Raw genomic sequence first — 16,417 nt, 5'->3', positions numbered from 1 at the left:
TCCCCAGAAGATGCTTCCTGCCAGTAAACACGTGGTTTATTGAGAATTTCTGTGGGATTTTTTTTTTTATTCTCCCTTCATAGCTAGAGTGCCTTCTTCATAAATCCTGCTTCCTTTTCTTATTTTAGAATCTGAACACAGTGAATAAATCCACTTGTAATTGTCAAGCATTTACATCGACAACAGCAGATCTTGCTCTCTGTCGATTTGGAGGGGCCCCAGGGCCTAGGTGTCCCTGCTCCCAAGACCCATCCATGATTCTTCCTTGGCAAATGGTGGCTGGATTGAAAGCCCAGGGATCTTTTAATAGGACTCCACCTAGAGGTATTAGGAGATGTAGTGGTTGGAATTCTCTTACAGTTCCTGCTGATGTCCAAGTCTGCACGAGGCTGTGAATGTGTGCCACATTTTATCAGGATGCGTCCCTGTGTCCCCAGTAAGCAGATGCATAGCGCTTAGGAGAAAGACAGGCCATCCCCGCCACAAAGGAACCAGAAGCACTCCAAATGTCAATATGCTGCTGCATTTTTCCAAACTTGCCGCTAGAGCAGCCTCAACATCCCCAACACCCCACTGTGATCAACCGGCTAAAAAACATCGATTGTTAATTGTCTGACCACTACAGAGCAGCTCGTTTTAATATAGTCATGACATGAATGAGACCCCAGCTCCCCTTTGCCCCTCCCCTCAGGCACCTTGGATCTTGGGGAGAGAAGGGGCACTCTAGCTAGCTGCGGTACAATAGAGGCTAGTGTTGAGGTCAGCAATAAATAAGGGGGGACATTGTTTTCCCTGCTGGCAACAAGCAAGCCTTCCTTAAGGATTGAAATAACTTACATTTCTGGAGTGAGCAGCTGAGTGATTGAGAAAGAAGACTCTGTTCCTCTGTTCAAGAGAATTCACTCTCTTACACACATACACACAAACACATACACACACACTTCTTTCCACCCTCTAGCCCCTCAATTCCTCGATGGCTACTCCTAGTCGAATCTATGGGACCTCCCTAATTTCTCTCCTAATGAGGGTCTGGCTTGAGGGCATAAAACTCGGATGGGAAGAGCATGTTGCTCCAAGAGCCACTAGGATAGCAATCAAAACCTTGTGAGTGAGGAGATTTTTGGGTCCAAATATTTTAATAACCCGTTTGTCAGAGGCAGCATAAAAAAGGCTTCTTCTTAATGCTATGATTCTCTTTGACACACAGGCTCTGAGGATTGTTCCAAAAACTTCACTAGCCCCAATGGGACCATTGAATCCCCTGGCTTTCCTGAGAAGTACCCACACAACTTGGACTGTACCTTTACCATCCTGGCCAGACCCAAGATGGAGATCATCCTGCAGTTTTTGACCTTTGACCTGGAGCATGACCCATTACAGGTCGGAGAGGGAGACTGCAAATATGATTGGCTGGACATCTGGGATGGCATTCCGCATGGTAAGTAATGATGTCACTGTCACAGGCACTTCTCAGTCCTGGCCTTTGCCTGTGAATTGCTTCAGTGATGAGGAAAAAGGAGAACAGACTTCAGAGCTCCTTAGAGCTCTTAGGGAAGCCATAATGGTTTTTTCTTCCTCCACAAGGATGGTTCTAGAAAAATTGCCTGAAGATAGTCTGTTTGCTTGGAGATACTTTCTTTGAGGATGACAGGAAACTAAGTAGATGTAGATACTTGGCAAAGGATGGGTTGACAAAAGAATTGGTGGTGTTCTTTTCCATGCCAAGTTATTAGGATAGAAAGTGACTCCATATCCAACCCTAAGGACTTAGAACTAAAGTGACTGGGCTCAAATACTGACAACTGTGCAGCATTGACAAGTTATTTAACCTTTCTGTTTCTTAGTCATACAATGACATTATTGTCATCATTACTATTACTGTATTTTTTTATTAAGCTAGTTGTAGATAGATGTTGAGAAGGTGCAACCGTCAAAGCCAAGAGAAACGTGTGAGTGTCAGGAGGAGACCATAGATCTCAGAGGCCGTCAGTATTGGGAAGGAAGAGATCTTTCACTTTTTACTATGATTTGAATATTTTCCAATATAAAGAAGATGACTAAGCAAGAGCAATTTTATCCCCTGGCAGAAGCACACAATTTAGTCAAGAAACCAGAGTTTGAGCCTTGGCACTGCTATTTCCTAGCAATGTGAGCAAGGAAACATTAGATGACCCATCTGAAATTCAATTTCTTCCTCTGCAGATCAGGTATGATAATGATACCTTTCTGGCCCATCTCCCAGGGCTAGAAGAACAGAATGAAGCCAGCTCAGTGAAAGTACTTTTTAATGTACAGGAAAAATACTTAACATCCTTTTGAAAGCACGTCTTTGGTTTTTATGGCCAGGCACACGCAGTGATGCTTGATGAAGCATCGTGTCATGGTAGGGTGGGTGGAAGAATGCATTGAAAACTAAGTTTGGAATCCCCTTGACTGGTAACTTGCCTTTGTCTTGTCTGTGCAGTTGGCCCCCTAATCGGCAGGTACTGTGGAACCAGAACACCTTCTGAGCTCCGCTCGTCCATGGGGATCCTCTCCCTGACCTTCCACACGGACATGGCGGTGGCCAAGGATGGCTTCTCTGCACGTTACTACCTGGTCCACCAAGAGCCACTAGAGAGTAAGCTGGCCCTTGGGGAACCTCTTCTCTGTCCTCCCACCAGGGCCAGGAGTGGGTACAGGAGAAGGGCTAGCCACTGTAACAGGAGATGGCAACATGACAAACATGGTGGCCTCCTAAGTTCAGAGATGAGTGCCATGTCCTCCTGCCAGGCAGAGTTCAATGACAAAAGATCAGTATCCATCTCACTGCTCATTTCAGGAAATCAACTAATCTATCCACCTACTTACCTACCTACCTACCAACTTACCTGACTCTACTATCTATCATCTATCTATCTATCTGTCATCTACATATCGATTTCCCCAGATTTTATTGTTTCTAGGGAAAGTCTGGAACTACTCAGTCCCCCATCCTCTCATCTATGAATAGAAAGGAGAGTAGTTAGGATGATCTATAGAAAGTCTAACATTTAAGACTGGGACCATTGTCCCCGTACCCCAAACTTCAGAAGCTGTCATCACAAAATGAGCCCTTCTAAGCATTTCTGTATATATGTATTTTGACATGAAGCTGTGACCCTGAGTAGGGTTTCTCTAGCTAGACTATATAACTACTTGGATGGTCCATGTCACACTTATATGAAATACAGTTTTTCAAGCTCTGTGCAAAGCATTGAAAACTAACTGTTCTGGCCCAGGCTGTCATGGAGCCTGCAGCCCAGGATACCATCTCTAGTCCTGAGTTCTACCTTCAACCTAGCTGCTCTTAGCCACATGCTTCAGGCGTGTGCCCACATCTTCTTAGAAACCCAGATGATCCCTGGAAAGAAGAAAGAAGTAATTTAAGGATGGTGAGAGCTGAAGAACCCTTCTAGAGTTGCAGACATCTCACTACCTATGTAACTACAGACATGGCAACCTGGCCCACTTACTGGAAAGTGTCTTGGTTCTGCTCTGGGGTTTGCTTTGTTATGTCTTCATCACAGAGTTCATGAAAGACTGAATTACTCAAGAAACAGCATGGCAAACTATAGCACGTTCTTTAAATGGCCAGTGCAGTCACAGAGATAAACAGATACCTGCAAAAGATGGCTGGTCCATATCAAACATGCGCATATGCAGATACTGACCCACATCCCCAATGTCCAGAGAGAGAACAGCAATATCACTGAGGCCAGAGTAGGGGCTTTCTGGGTCTGTGTACCCAGACGGTATAGGGGAGTACAGTATGAAACACTTGTGTTCCCAGAGAGGTCCCCCACCCCCCAAACAGGCCTTTATGCTTTGTAATGTCTACATTCTGTGCCAGAATGCACGAGACAGTTGGGTAGAAGAGAGACAGAAATGCAAATGTGCCTCCTGGGTATGTGTTAATAAAGGAGGCTCCCCAGGATGGATCAGCCCACCCAAATTGCCACCAATCTAGCTCGTGTTCACCTGTGTTGCCGGTGTGCATCTGGCATCTGAGAGCATCCGTAGCCTGAAGCAGGAACAGTTATTATGTTTTTGATAGTATTTTTAATTTGTATGATGATTCTTATTAATCCATCATCTGATTCCTTTCTAGGCCCAATTGAGTTTCAGAGCCAGAGGGGTTGTTGGGTTCTGTGGCATGGTATAGTTTTGTTTGGGGCGTGTGTGTGTGTGTGTGTGTGTGTGTGTGTGTGTGTGTTTATGTGATTGTATAATTGGGGTTCTTAAGTTGAGAGAGTGCCTGCAAGGACTTGTCCCTAGAATCAGGCAGTGTTTTGAGGGACCCAAGGGTTTGAGGTTGAAATGCCTAACTCTGCCCCTTAACTTTCTTCACTCTGTCAGACTTTCAGTGCAATGTTCCCCTGGGAATGGAGTCTGGCCGGATTGCTAATGAGCAAATCAGCGCCTCATCTACTTACTCAGATGGAAGGTGGACCCCTCAACAGAGCCGGCTCCATGGTGATGACAATGGCTGGACCCCCAACTTGGATTCCAACAAAGAGTATCTTCAGGTAGTTACTCAGATACCAGGGACATGTGTTGGTGGGGCAGTGATCTGACTCTCAATAGAATTGAATAAAGGACATACCACAATACAGCATACATGAGAATTCTAGTCACTCTTTCATCCCCTTACCTAAATATATATGTATGTGTGCATATATATACATATATATGTGTATATACCTAAATATATATACACACATGTATATATATATACACACATGCATGCACACATGTGCACACTCACACACATACACATACGCCAAAAAGACTATACCAGGCACTGTGCTGTATTCTGTCTTGGAATAAATTGATGAGTAAGTAGGTCCTTGTTCGTGTCCCTGTGGAGACTAATGGGCTTGGAAGAAGTTGTTTGGCTGGGATGCTGTTTGCTCTATCAGTATCCAGGGAACATTCTATAAATAATTCCAGATCCTCCTCATTCTTGGCACAGAGGGGGCATCAGAGATGTGGAAGGGGGAGCATTTTCCTAAGGGCAGGTTTGTTGGGTGCTAGCTGTCTGTGGCAACTTCTTCTGATCTTTGCTGTTTAGAGAGAGCTCTGCCAGGAAGGTTTTATACTTAGCTATCAGAAGAACACATGGGAGAATGTCACTGCGGGGAATGAAACTCCAGTTGCCCAGATGCTCTGCAGAGTCTTTTCAGACTATTGTTTGCTTTCTTCCTGAGCAAGTCTTGCAGCTCATGTGGTGTAATCTCCTGCACTGCAGACAGGTCCAGTTCTTGTCCCCTGGGAAGAAGTAAACAGGGGAAGAGGAAGCAGCTAGTTCTATACCAAAGTCTGCTTTTAGACCCACGCAGACAGCCTGGTGACCCAGTGACAAGATTGTCCTAGCTGTGATGTGACACAGCGACCCTTGCTCTAAGAAGGACACTACAGAGCAGACAGCAGGAAAGGGTCAGAGACTACTTAGAAACCCCAGGGAGCTATGAAGGATCTAACAGGACAACCTACAACCATTTGTCACTGTCATTCCTCTCCAGATATCTTTTCATCTTGAAAAACGTCCAGAAAGTTCTTTGTAATTGGCACTCCATTGACAATATGCCTTATTTTTGGTTCTTAATCACTGACTTTTTAGCATTGCTATCCATCTGATTCTTGTATACATAGGTAATACTGCACTCTCTTTTGAATGATTTATGATGCATTGCACATATTAAGTAACCAATAGTGCTTACTAAATTGACTTTTACCAATGTGCACAAGCTAAATTTTGGTCACATGGAGATTGCCATTAAGAAGCCCCATTCCAACAAAGGAACAATGTCCAGCAATTTCCAAATGACTTTGGCATTATGAGGGGAGGTAGCTCAGAATGTGGGCGGTCCTCCTTTGTAGAGTAAAAGGTCAGAACTTGGTGCATAAGCCTAATTGCTTGGGCAGATTTTGCATGCCCTTTGACCTCTTGATGACCTAAGCAACTAAAGACACAATGGAGAGAGAGAGAGAGAGAGAAAGAGAGAGAGAGAGAGAGAGAGGAGTGGAGACAATGATGAGCTGTGACTTTTGCAACCAAGACATTCTAAGTGAATTGGATTAACATTGGACTGGAGTGGAGTGGAGTAGATTTATCCATCCATCCCTTCTTGAAGACAACATGTAATTTCTCAGTCCCATGGTTGAATAAGGAAGGATTGTAATTCTAGGTGTTTGATAGGATAATTTGAATATTGTCTATTCATATTTTTTTTAAAAACCACAAAGGGAGTAAAATCAAATTCTGTGTTCAAGGTGTCCTTTCTGATGTCAAACAAACCAAGTTTAATTGCCCAAATGGAATTGCAAACTGATACTAATTATTAATCCATCTCATGAATCACACAACCAGATTGTAAGCTTTGTATGACCATCGTTATTTGCAGGAAGATCCAGATGGTGCTCGGAAGGGCATTGGGAATGGTGGTCCCCTTACTCCTTGTCTTCTCTCCTCCAGGTGGACCTGCGCTTCCTAACCATGCTCACAGCCATTGCAACCCAGGGAGCAATTTCCAGGGAAACCCAGAATGGCTACTATGTCAAATCCTACAAGCTGGAGGTCAGCACTAATGGGGAAGACTGGATGGTGTACCGGCATGGCAAAAACCACAAGGTAAATCCACTTCCTTACCTCAGAGGAGCTGAAGGATCACAGATGAGTGAGATAAGAGGGGCTTCATTCTACTTAGCCCCACACAAGAGAGAAAGATGTGTTTAATGAGGTTCACAGAACAGACAGAGGCAAAGGACAGCTGGGCCTGAAAAATTTCTCTTATGCTAAAGTGATTGGAAAACACCATTTCTCTGACAGTCTGGCTGCTGTTGCATCTTGCACAGGAGAAGGGGAGAAACTGAGAAAGGTGGGGAGTGTTCTTTGACTACAAATGTAGGAAAAAATGTGTTTGCTGTCCATGTCTCCCCACACAGGATTCATTGAGCCTTTGTGGCCTGAGTCCTTTCCCCATGCTGGGTTAACAATCACAAAACCACATGAAAATGCCGTTCAGGAGTTGCCGAGGTCTGCAAATGAAAAGGCACAAATCCTGAGAGGGAATCACAATGTCCCAGAGAAGAAAGAGGACAATAAATAATGAGAAGTGTCAGGGATGTGTCAGGGATGGATCTGAACCAGCAATCATGCTTAGCAGCCAGGTATTGAGTGCTCTGGGCTGGTGCCTTCAGTGTCTGAGCCTCCCAGAGGTGTGGTCGGTGTGGGTACTGTGGGGCTTTTGTGGAACACAGAGATGAGCGTCTGGCACTAGGCTTCCATAAGCACTTGGCATTCTGGGTCTGCAGCTGGTGATGTGCTGCTTGTACTTCGCATTCACCCTAGGGAAGGTTCATTAGAAACAGCCAGTGTCTCACCTGGGTAGGGCCAGGGACTGTGGGATGACATCACAGGTCGGGGTAGACACTATAGGCTGTGGCTGACTCTCAGGTCAGGAAAGTAAGTGTGATATCTTGGGAACTACTAAAGGCTGCTCATCCTTCCTGGGGAAGGAATCAGGAGTGAGGAAATTGGGGCCATCTTTTTTTTCTTTCTTCTGTGCTACAGTTCCATTAGCTCTGGTCTGTTCAGTTGTGTTATCAATAGAAGGCATATGCTGTCAAAAGGCTTTTCCAAAAGGGAGTCTCCTTAGATCATGTGACTGCCCCCGGGAAGCTTGTTCTAGGACAGCAGACACAACCAGATTCCAGACTTACACCCAGAAACTCCTGCCCAATTGTATTGGCAAGCCCCACTCAGGAAATGTGAATTTTTAAAGGAGCTGATTAACACACACACGCCGATACACACACATACACACACACACACACACACACACACACACACACTTTAACTCTCCATAGTAACATGGAACCATTCATATGAAAACCACCGTTTCTAGATATTACCAGGTGTCTCTCACACACAGACACATTTCCCCCCTCATCTTCCCAGTCAAGGAAGTAAGGTGCTTAGCAATGCAATGACACCCCAGTCTCAACACATGGGTCAGGGAGGTATGGCTTCCCATGGACTTGGTTTCAGGGAAAGTGGCCACACCAGTCAGGAGTGGTAGCTAAACTGGCACTGGGGCCAGGAAATCCTGGGGCTGAGTCCTCATATTACCCCGCTTCTTTCCCACTCTCTCCATCCACCATTTCTTGAAGAAGTAATGGAACCGGAAGCTTGGCTAGTGGGTAAAAGCCAGCAGCTGGGTTGCAGTGGGTCCTTTGGGAGGAGGAAGCTCACCTGACTGTCTCCCTGTCCAGGCTCAATGACTAAGCAGCACTGGCCAGGGGGATACTGTAGCATAAGCTGATTTTAAAAGCACACAGATGGACCGGGATGCTATTTAAAACACCATTTGTAGGAAATCTCCTTTTGGAAATACCTTAGCACTGCACATTTTGATAGAATGCTGTCCTCCTGGCTTTATCCCTGGTATTCATTCTGCAGGGAAGATATTCCTGAGAATTGCATTTAGCTGTCTGGTTGCAGAATCTTGTCTTTCTCAATGTTTTCATATTGAATATATTCTCTCTCTTTTGCCTTTTCTTTCCACCCTTGGCTAAGTTTCTTTCCCAGTAGCTAATGGATAATGGGGTGTTGTTGTTGTTGTTGTTCTGTTTTGTTTTAGAGAATTGGTTTTACCCACATACAGGACACTAGAGCAGAGGAAAAGCCCTCTTTTCCCCTTGGAGAAATTCATCCCACTGCTACTTAGAAAGAGGCAAAGAAATGAAAAGCTTGCCAATTAGGCATTGTCCTAGGCCCAGAGCTCCCTTACTCCACTGCGCATGCGGGCAGCCAGCCAACTGACTTTCCCTCTCTCTTCTGCATGGATGCTCTTCGCTGCCCTTCATCAGCAGGTCTCCCTCACGTCTGTGTTCAATGGGTGGATTCTGCGCTGCTCAGGGTGCTCCCACACAGCATTCATGGCTGCTGGAGTTGAACTAGTGGAGTGAACCATGCCAAATAGATTTGTCAAATCTGCTGTTGTTTGACTTGATGGCATGAGCGGGAGGCAGGCTGGAGAGCGGGCCCGGGGGCAGTGGGGAGCAGGGATCATCCGTGCTGGTAATGCCACTCTGTTTCCCTTTGTGGCTTCGGGTTGCTGGGCACTGTGCCAAGGTAACTAGGGCCGTGTGGTGGGTTTGAAAGTGAAATTCAGACAGCAAGACCTAAGGAAGAGGGTAGAGCAGAGAAGGAGGCGGCAGCCTGTTTGGCTCTGGGGTCCAAGGGGGAGGGAATGAAGAAGGCATTATGATGTTTTGGGACAGAAATTTGGAAGTTCAATTCCAATTCCCTAGTCACTGTCAACACCAGCGCAGCATATCAAAGATGAGGGAGTTAGGGAAATGGGAGAAAAACAAGATTAATGAGCGCTTACATTTGACGGGGGGGGGCTATGCTACTTTCTTGCAAAACAGTCCTTGCAATTTGGGCCCAAACTGGATGAGACAAGGTCTAAGCCTAGAGGTGGGTGATTTCCTTCTTCCTGATAGGAAGCATGGAAGAGGAAGGAACCCACTTTTTATCCAACAGGTATCATCAGTGAGGTTGCCTATGAGAAACCTGATCACAATGTTGCCAGGGATTTCAGCATCCGCCTAGCAAAATGAGTCCTGATTATGCAGGCCACATTTGCAAATCTCCAAGTTATTATCCAGGGCCACATGCTACCAATATGGAACCTATGATTTTCATACAGGGCGGGACCTCCTTATGCATATTTATGGCATAACCACAAGGCGGAGAGCTGGTCTCCTTGATGGAACCCATATCCCGCCACGTGCTCCCTTAGATTACACAAATTACTTCACATACATTTCTGCAGAAACCACAGCAGAAACTACTGCTTTGGGTTTTACCAGCTGTATGACTAACATCCCAGACATAGACACATGTATGTTTGTGCCATTACAGACACAACCATGTACACAATTGCCAAGAAATATGTATGGAGAACTATAGAAGTGCTTGAAGGGATGAAGTTTTGGTCAAGGTCTTAGATTCAGGTCTATTGAGCCTGCCTGAAGAGTGTACCTGAGGAATGGAGCTGTAACTGGTACCAAGACAGTGGGACAGAGGGCATTGTCCTAGCCCATGTAAAAGAAAGGCCTTGTCTTCAGTTTTCCTTCTTTGGAAATGTGGGTAGCTATGCCTGCCAAGCATAGCTCTGGTTACCTTGCTCTTAGTCATGGTGTGTCTGGGATGTTCTCATCTATTGGAAAGGAAAGGAAGGGAAAGGGGAGGGGAGGGGAGGGGAGGGGAGGGGAGGGGAGGGGAGGGGAGGGGAGGGGAGGGGAGGGGAGGGGAGGGGAGGGGAGGGGAGGGAGAGGGAGGGAGGGGAGGGGGAGGGAGAGGGAGGGAGGAGAGGAGAGGAGAGGAGAGGAGAGGAGAGGAGAGGAGAGGAGAGGAGAGGAGAGGAGAGGAGGTAAATAGGAACAAAAAAAAATCTGCAGACTCTGATGGCCAAAACAAGGATGGAAAGTTGAACAGAGGAGTACAGGAAAACCCATCAATGTTCAGAATTAACTCAATAACTGGTGATGGGAATGCACTAGGCTCATTTATAATGATGACTCCAAGGAGCTCAGCCAACCCTCAGGCACCAACCTAGTTGCTTCAGGATTTCATCGTTTCAGTCACTGTGGAATTGCTGCTGCCCCCGGGACAGGGAATCTTGTAGTTCCCCTGGAAAGGCTCCTGGCTACCAGGCTTTGCTTTCTAAGCTGATACTCTCCATTATCTTCCCTGGGCCTGTTCCTCATCTCACATCCAGAAGGAAATTAGCTTCCTGATGATACCATCTAAGGGCTAAGAGGTGTCCGTTTTCTTAGAGTCCCTGCTTTCTAATGGACATCTTAAGGCGACTGCTTGGATGGCGTGCCTAGCATTTGTGGAGGGGATTTGGGCTTCATCACAGAATCATGAGGATGGAGGGTTGAAAGAAGTTGCTATTTATTTGATTTGGCCACATCCCTCCAAAACAAACACTCCACTTCAAAAATGGTTTGGTCTATATTTATTTCCTAAATTAAAACAAATCATTTTTAAATTACAGACTTGGAAAGAAAGGGTAGTGCCAAAAACCCAGACACCCCCACCCTCACTCCAGTTGGGCACAAGTGGCTCATGCCTATAGTCTTAGTTACTCAGGTGGTTGAAATCTGATGATCATGGTTCAAACCCAGCCCAAGCAGGCAAAGTCTGAGTGAGTCTTATCTCAAATTTACCACCCAAAAAGCCCAAAGTGGTATTGTGGTTCAAGTGGTAGAGTGCTAGCCTTGAGTGGATACAGCTCAAAGATAGTGCTTAGGCCCTGAGTTCAAGCCCCAGGACTGGCACAAAAACAAAACAAACTACCAAATCATCTAGCTACAGCTAAGAGCACATGACTGACGTCTTGTCTTCAGATCTTCTGAGGCCATACACTGTGCGACCTTGGGAATCTCTCTTCCCAGGCTGGTGTCTCAGTACACCCTCTCCCCACCCCCACCTCCCATGGAATGGTGCTGCTGCTTCTGCTGCTATTGGCAGGGCACCTGCTGAGCTCAGATGGAAGGCTCTCTGTGGATGCAATCAATGGATTAGACCCACAGAGCTGTTCTCGAGCAGAAGCAAGTTGTCAATTTAGAACGTAACAGGGTCCCCATGGGATATTTATCTGCCTCTTAAAATCATAGGCCTGGAAGGGACCATGAGAAGTCATTCAGTTTTCCCTGCATCTAATGGGCCTGCATTTGAGCTACCTCAGATAAATACCACCCCTCCTAACCTAATTCTTTTGTTAGGGATACAATTATTCGTACAATTAATAATTTGGGGTTTATTGTTTTTTCCTTAGTTGTTTGTTTTATCTCCTGGTAGGTCCCCCTCCCCCCCCCCCCACTTTCTTAACTCCTTCTGAAGCAGTTATTTTGTTTGTCACGTAAAGATGAGGACAGTGATTCAAGCCACAAGTCAGTAAAAGGCATCAGCCTTCAGGAGCCACAGATGCAATTGCACCATCTAGCCGTGGCCCTCTGTGCTCTGAAGAGCATACTATGCCTGTTCTAAGTCCAAGCCCCTCGATTCATTTGCTCCTTCCTCCAGTACAATGGCGGAGAAAGAATCCAGTGCCCTCTCGGTAATTAAGTTTTCTCCATATCCATTTGCCATGGGATGAGCTCAGACCTTTAGCCTCTCCATTTAGGAAGCTCGAGGGGAAATTTCATTACACCTATGCTTGGACCTTTGCTCTGTCAGGCTTCTATGGCTGGCTTCATCCACCCCCCCCCGCCCCCCCTCGCCTCCAGGGGTGTTGATGGCCACCAGAGATGAGGCCAGACTTCCTGACGCTGATGTCTTTGATATGGAATTCCTTGTGATCCCAGTTGTGCACAGGCCACTGGGAAAGAGCACCAAAGAGGGCAAGGAAGGACACCATGACTTTGCTGGGATTGACATATATTCCTTGGCCAACCACAGCGAACCTAGATAAGCACTGAAACAAAGGCCTTATCTGATGGATAGTTATATTCTGTCTGGCTTTCCTACTATGTGGTTGTAGACATTCTACCAGAGAGGTGTGTGGGTAGAGGGAACACTCCAGAACTTCATACCTCGTTCCTGTGGCTCTGTTTTATCCACTTGGGAATTAAAAGCACCTCCTTAAAAACACCAACAACAACATCAACAAAAAATCCCCCAGGCTTGGCATACTGCACACCTGTAATCCTAGCTTCTCTGGATGCAGAGGTAGGAAGATCAAGGCTTGGGTAAAAGTATAACGGCAGCTGAATGCCAGTGGTTCATGTTTGCCCTCCTAGCTAAATTGGGAGACTGAAATCAGGAGAATTATTGTTCAAGACCAGCTGGGGCAAAGCAGTTTGTAAGACACCTTCTCAACCAGCCCCTGGAGTAGTGGCACACGCCTGTCATCATAGCTGTATAGGAGGCGTGTGCCGCTACTCCAGTGAGCTCAAAAAGGCCATGAGACAGATCTTTCTCAATGGAAGGTGGACATGGTATCCACCTGCTATCCCAGCTATGGTGGGACAACCTAACCATCTGCATTTTTCCTATCTTTCCTGGATGATATGGGCTGTTCCCATCCAGCTCACCCATTGATCTGGTGATTTATTCTGCCCCCCAGCCAGTCTCTAGTCCAGCCTGAGTCCCAGTACTCTTCTTCTCCCCTCTCCTACCTTCTCTTCCCCTCTCTTCCTCTTCTCCTCCCCTCCCTTCCCTTCCCCATCCCTGTCCTCCACTCCTCTTCCCTCCTCCCCTTCTCCCCCTCCCCTCTTTCCATTCCATTCCCTCTACTCCTTGCTTCCCTCTCTTCTCCCTTTCCCTCCTCACCCCTCCTTTCCTCCTCCCCTCTCCTCTTTTCCCCCCTTTTCCCCTCCCCTCCCCTCTCCTCTTTTTTCTTCCCCTCTCCTCTCCTCCCCCCCATCTCCTCCTGTCCTCTCTTTTCTCTGTCTTCTCCTCTTTTCTCTCCAGTGCTTCCTGTCTCAAATCCTGAAACCCTAATCCTGTTAGTAGGCTGTGTTCCAGGGCTCAGTGTCTCCATAGGGTAACATAATCCTGCATTAAATCTCATGGCCCCACAAGGCCCACACAGATGGGGATGCGCACTTCCCACCCACCTCCACCCCCAGAACCAAACGCCTGCTCCTCTGTCTCCTCTTTTGTGACAGGAAAACTGCCTGATGACAAAAACAGCCCCGAAAAGTAAAGGAGGAGAGCAGAGGTCATCAGAGTCATAAATGAACATTTGGTTGTTGGGGAGCTTCTTTGCTTGCCCCATCCCCCACCCTCAGATTCTTTCTCTCCCTCCTCTGTACACACACACACACACACACACACACACACACACACACTCCTGACTCTGACTCTGCATCTGGCTAAGTTCCAACATCCACTAGAATGAAGGCTGCTTAAAAATTTTTTTAAATAGTCTTTTAGGAGGAGTTTTAAGAGAGAAATGTCAAGACCATGATTTACAAACAGGGAGGGGAAAAAAAGGCCATTACCTTCACATCATTCCCCCAGGGCAGTGCCCCCCCTCCCCCTACCTTGCCTGTTTGGTACGACAAATTAATTAAACAGGATGGCATTCATTGATTAACAATTTATTTTTATGTGTAGACCTGGTGGCTGGTTTTAGAGAAAATGCAAGGGAAAGAGTGGCAGGGGGAAGACAGGCTCGGGTCCAGCCTCAGGATGAGTTGGTGTAGTTGTAGCTGAGCCTCATTTTCTAACCACAATGGCACTCTCCCAGTTTCCTCCCGCTCCTCCTGCTCCTACCTCCCTTCCTTTCTGTCTGCTTTGTTCTCTTCCTCCTTGAGTATTTGTGACCAAGCAGATTGCAAAGGAGAACTTTGGAAGCAATGAAACATTTATTAATGGAGAGAAATATTTATTTTAAGGAGAAGAAAAAAAAACAGGCAGGGCTGGGAATATGGCCTAGTGGCATGAGTACTTGCCTTGTATACATGAAGCCCTGGGTTCAATTCCCCAGCACCACATATATGCTCAGGCCCTGAGTCCAAGCCCCAGGACTGGCAAAAAAAAAAAAAAAAAAAACAGGCAAAAGAGAAGAACATCTTATGCACAATTTCTACCTCGGGGCTCCAGTATGATGTTGGCTTTGAAAAGTTTTATCCTGCTTTCTTTGTGGTCCCTGGAGCCAGGAGAGTCCAGATATTTACAGCATGATAGACGTGAACAGCAAGTCACACCATAGAAAGTGTAGGCATGTGTAGGCAGAAGGCAGAGCCTTATTCAGATCAGAGGCAGCAGCACACATGAGGAGACACTGCATCCATCTACCAGTGGGCCCACTTCCTTTAGGAAGGCTAAACTATCAGGTAGTGCCTGCTATTGTGCTGGGTTTCTACTCCAAGGAGCTCAAACACTTTGCCAGAATCTTCTCATTGGCCTTTGAAGCAGGCATGTAGTAACCTCTCCATCCTGGAATAGATTTCAACTAGGCAGAAGGTAGGCAGGCCACAGTGCACACTGTTTCTAGCAAGGTCAATGTCACTGCCTGACACTCAAAGAAGATTTAAGGCAAGTTAGCTAAAAGAGAGGTGACTGGGACTAAACATGGGCGAGAAATAAAGGGAAATATGTGAAAAGCCTTTAGTGATGTTGTCAGCTAGATATGTCTTATTATATATGTAACAAACATATAAAATAAGGCCAGGTATGGTGTTATATGCCTATAACCCCAGTTAGTAGGACGACATAGGAAAATTACAGTAACAAAGCCACATGTGTAAAAGTGCAAGATCCTCTGAAAACACACTAAATCAAAAAGGACTAGAGATGTGGCTCAAGAAGTAGAGTGCTTGTGGAATAAGCATAAAACCCCAGTACCAACCACTAAAAGAAAGCTTTTGTATTATTATTGCTTTAACATTGTATTATGTAGCCCAATACACTATGCCTGTGGACTCTGGGGCTTGGTCAACACATGAGGATTGTCTTTTCCTGGCTATCTTTCCAGGGGTGTAGATAATAGACAAACTGTGTTATTGAAAGGCAGCTGATTTACTTGGCAGGTGCCTCCCCTTCCTCCAGAGGTGCAAATCAAAAAATCCATGAAATGCTACTGATTTTCAGATTCTGTCTTCCTGAAAATAAAACAAAGGTCTCAAGAATCAATTGGAAAATGTTGGATTATGTTCAGAATTTAGTGAGGCACCAAACAGATTATCTGAACCATTTTGTTCCCTGAATTGGTGTTTTGTTTTAAAAAAAAAAAAAACACAAAAAACTTGGTTTGCTGAGATACACTTAAGAAGTCTTTATGTTCAACTTAACAATGTACCCATGCAAATATGTAATCATTCAAATATAATATATAATACACACTATTCTAAGAAAATGAGGGTCAGAAAACATATTCCTCATTGTGTTGTAGGGAGTAAAGCAACCATATGAATATTCTTCTCTTATAATGGATTTTAAAAATGTGTACCTTCTACAATATCCAGCTTTTAAAACAGATGTTAAAATTAGGTAGTTATATTTGATATGTGCTTCTCTAAACATATGTGAAGAATCCACTGATTTTTCACAGCATTATGAACATATCACCGAAAAGTTTACAACCTGAAAATTTGGTGTCTCAAGGTGAGACTTGGGAATCAGTGACTTTCTGAACTTGAACTCTCCTAATTATCCAAAGACCCATTTATTTGTGACTTAGCTCCTTCCATTCCAAAATTTAGCCTGGCAATGGAGCCAGCAAGACCTGGTAAACTTTAGTGCCTTTATTTTCCTGAAGAAGAAGCCAGGGTATCTAAGCCTTATTGATTTGCCTATAGTAATTCAGTGAGTCGGCAGAGAATAGGGAATAAAACCAATTTCCTGGCATCATTTTCCAGGTACACAACC

General features: G+C 45.5%; 1 protein-coding gene across 4 annotated transcripts in view; it reads left to right on the top strand.

Annotated features, from left to right (window-relative positions):
• Nucleotides 1-16,417, top strand: part of Nrp2 (neuropilin 2) — a 125,538-nt gene that overhangs the window by 42,222 nt on the left and 66,899 nt on the right. For all 4 annotated transcript variants that reach the window (XM_048344898.1, XM_048344897.1, XM_048344899.1 and 1 more), the window contains exons 4-7: nucleotides 1,208-1,438; nucleotides 2,465-2,620; nucleotides 4,378-4,547; nucleotides 6,497-6,652. In XM_048344898.1, coding sequence (XP_048200855.1) covers nucleotides 1,208-1,438; nucleotides 2,465-2,620; nucleotides 4,378-4,547; nucleotides 6,497-6,652 — 713 coding nt within the window. The remainder of the gene's footprint in view (nucleotides 1-1,207; nucleotides 1,439-2,464; nucleotides 2,621-4,377; nucleotides 4,548-6,496; nucleotides 6,653-16,417) is intronic.

This window comes from Perognathus longimembris, chromosome 4 (genome assembly GCF_023159225.1).
Source record: "Perognathus longimembris pacificus isolate PPM17 chromosome 4, ASM2315922v1, whole genome shotgun sequence".
Lineage (NCBI taxonomy): Eukaryota > Metazoa > Chordata > Mammalia > Rodentia > Heteromyidae > Perognathus > Perognathus longimembris.
This window is presented reverse-complemented; position numbering and strand designations above follow the sequence as displayed.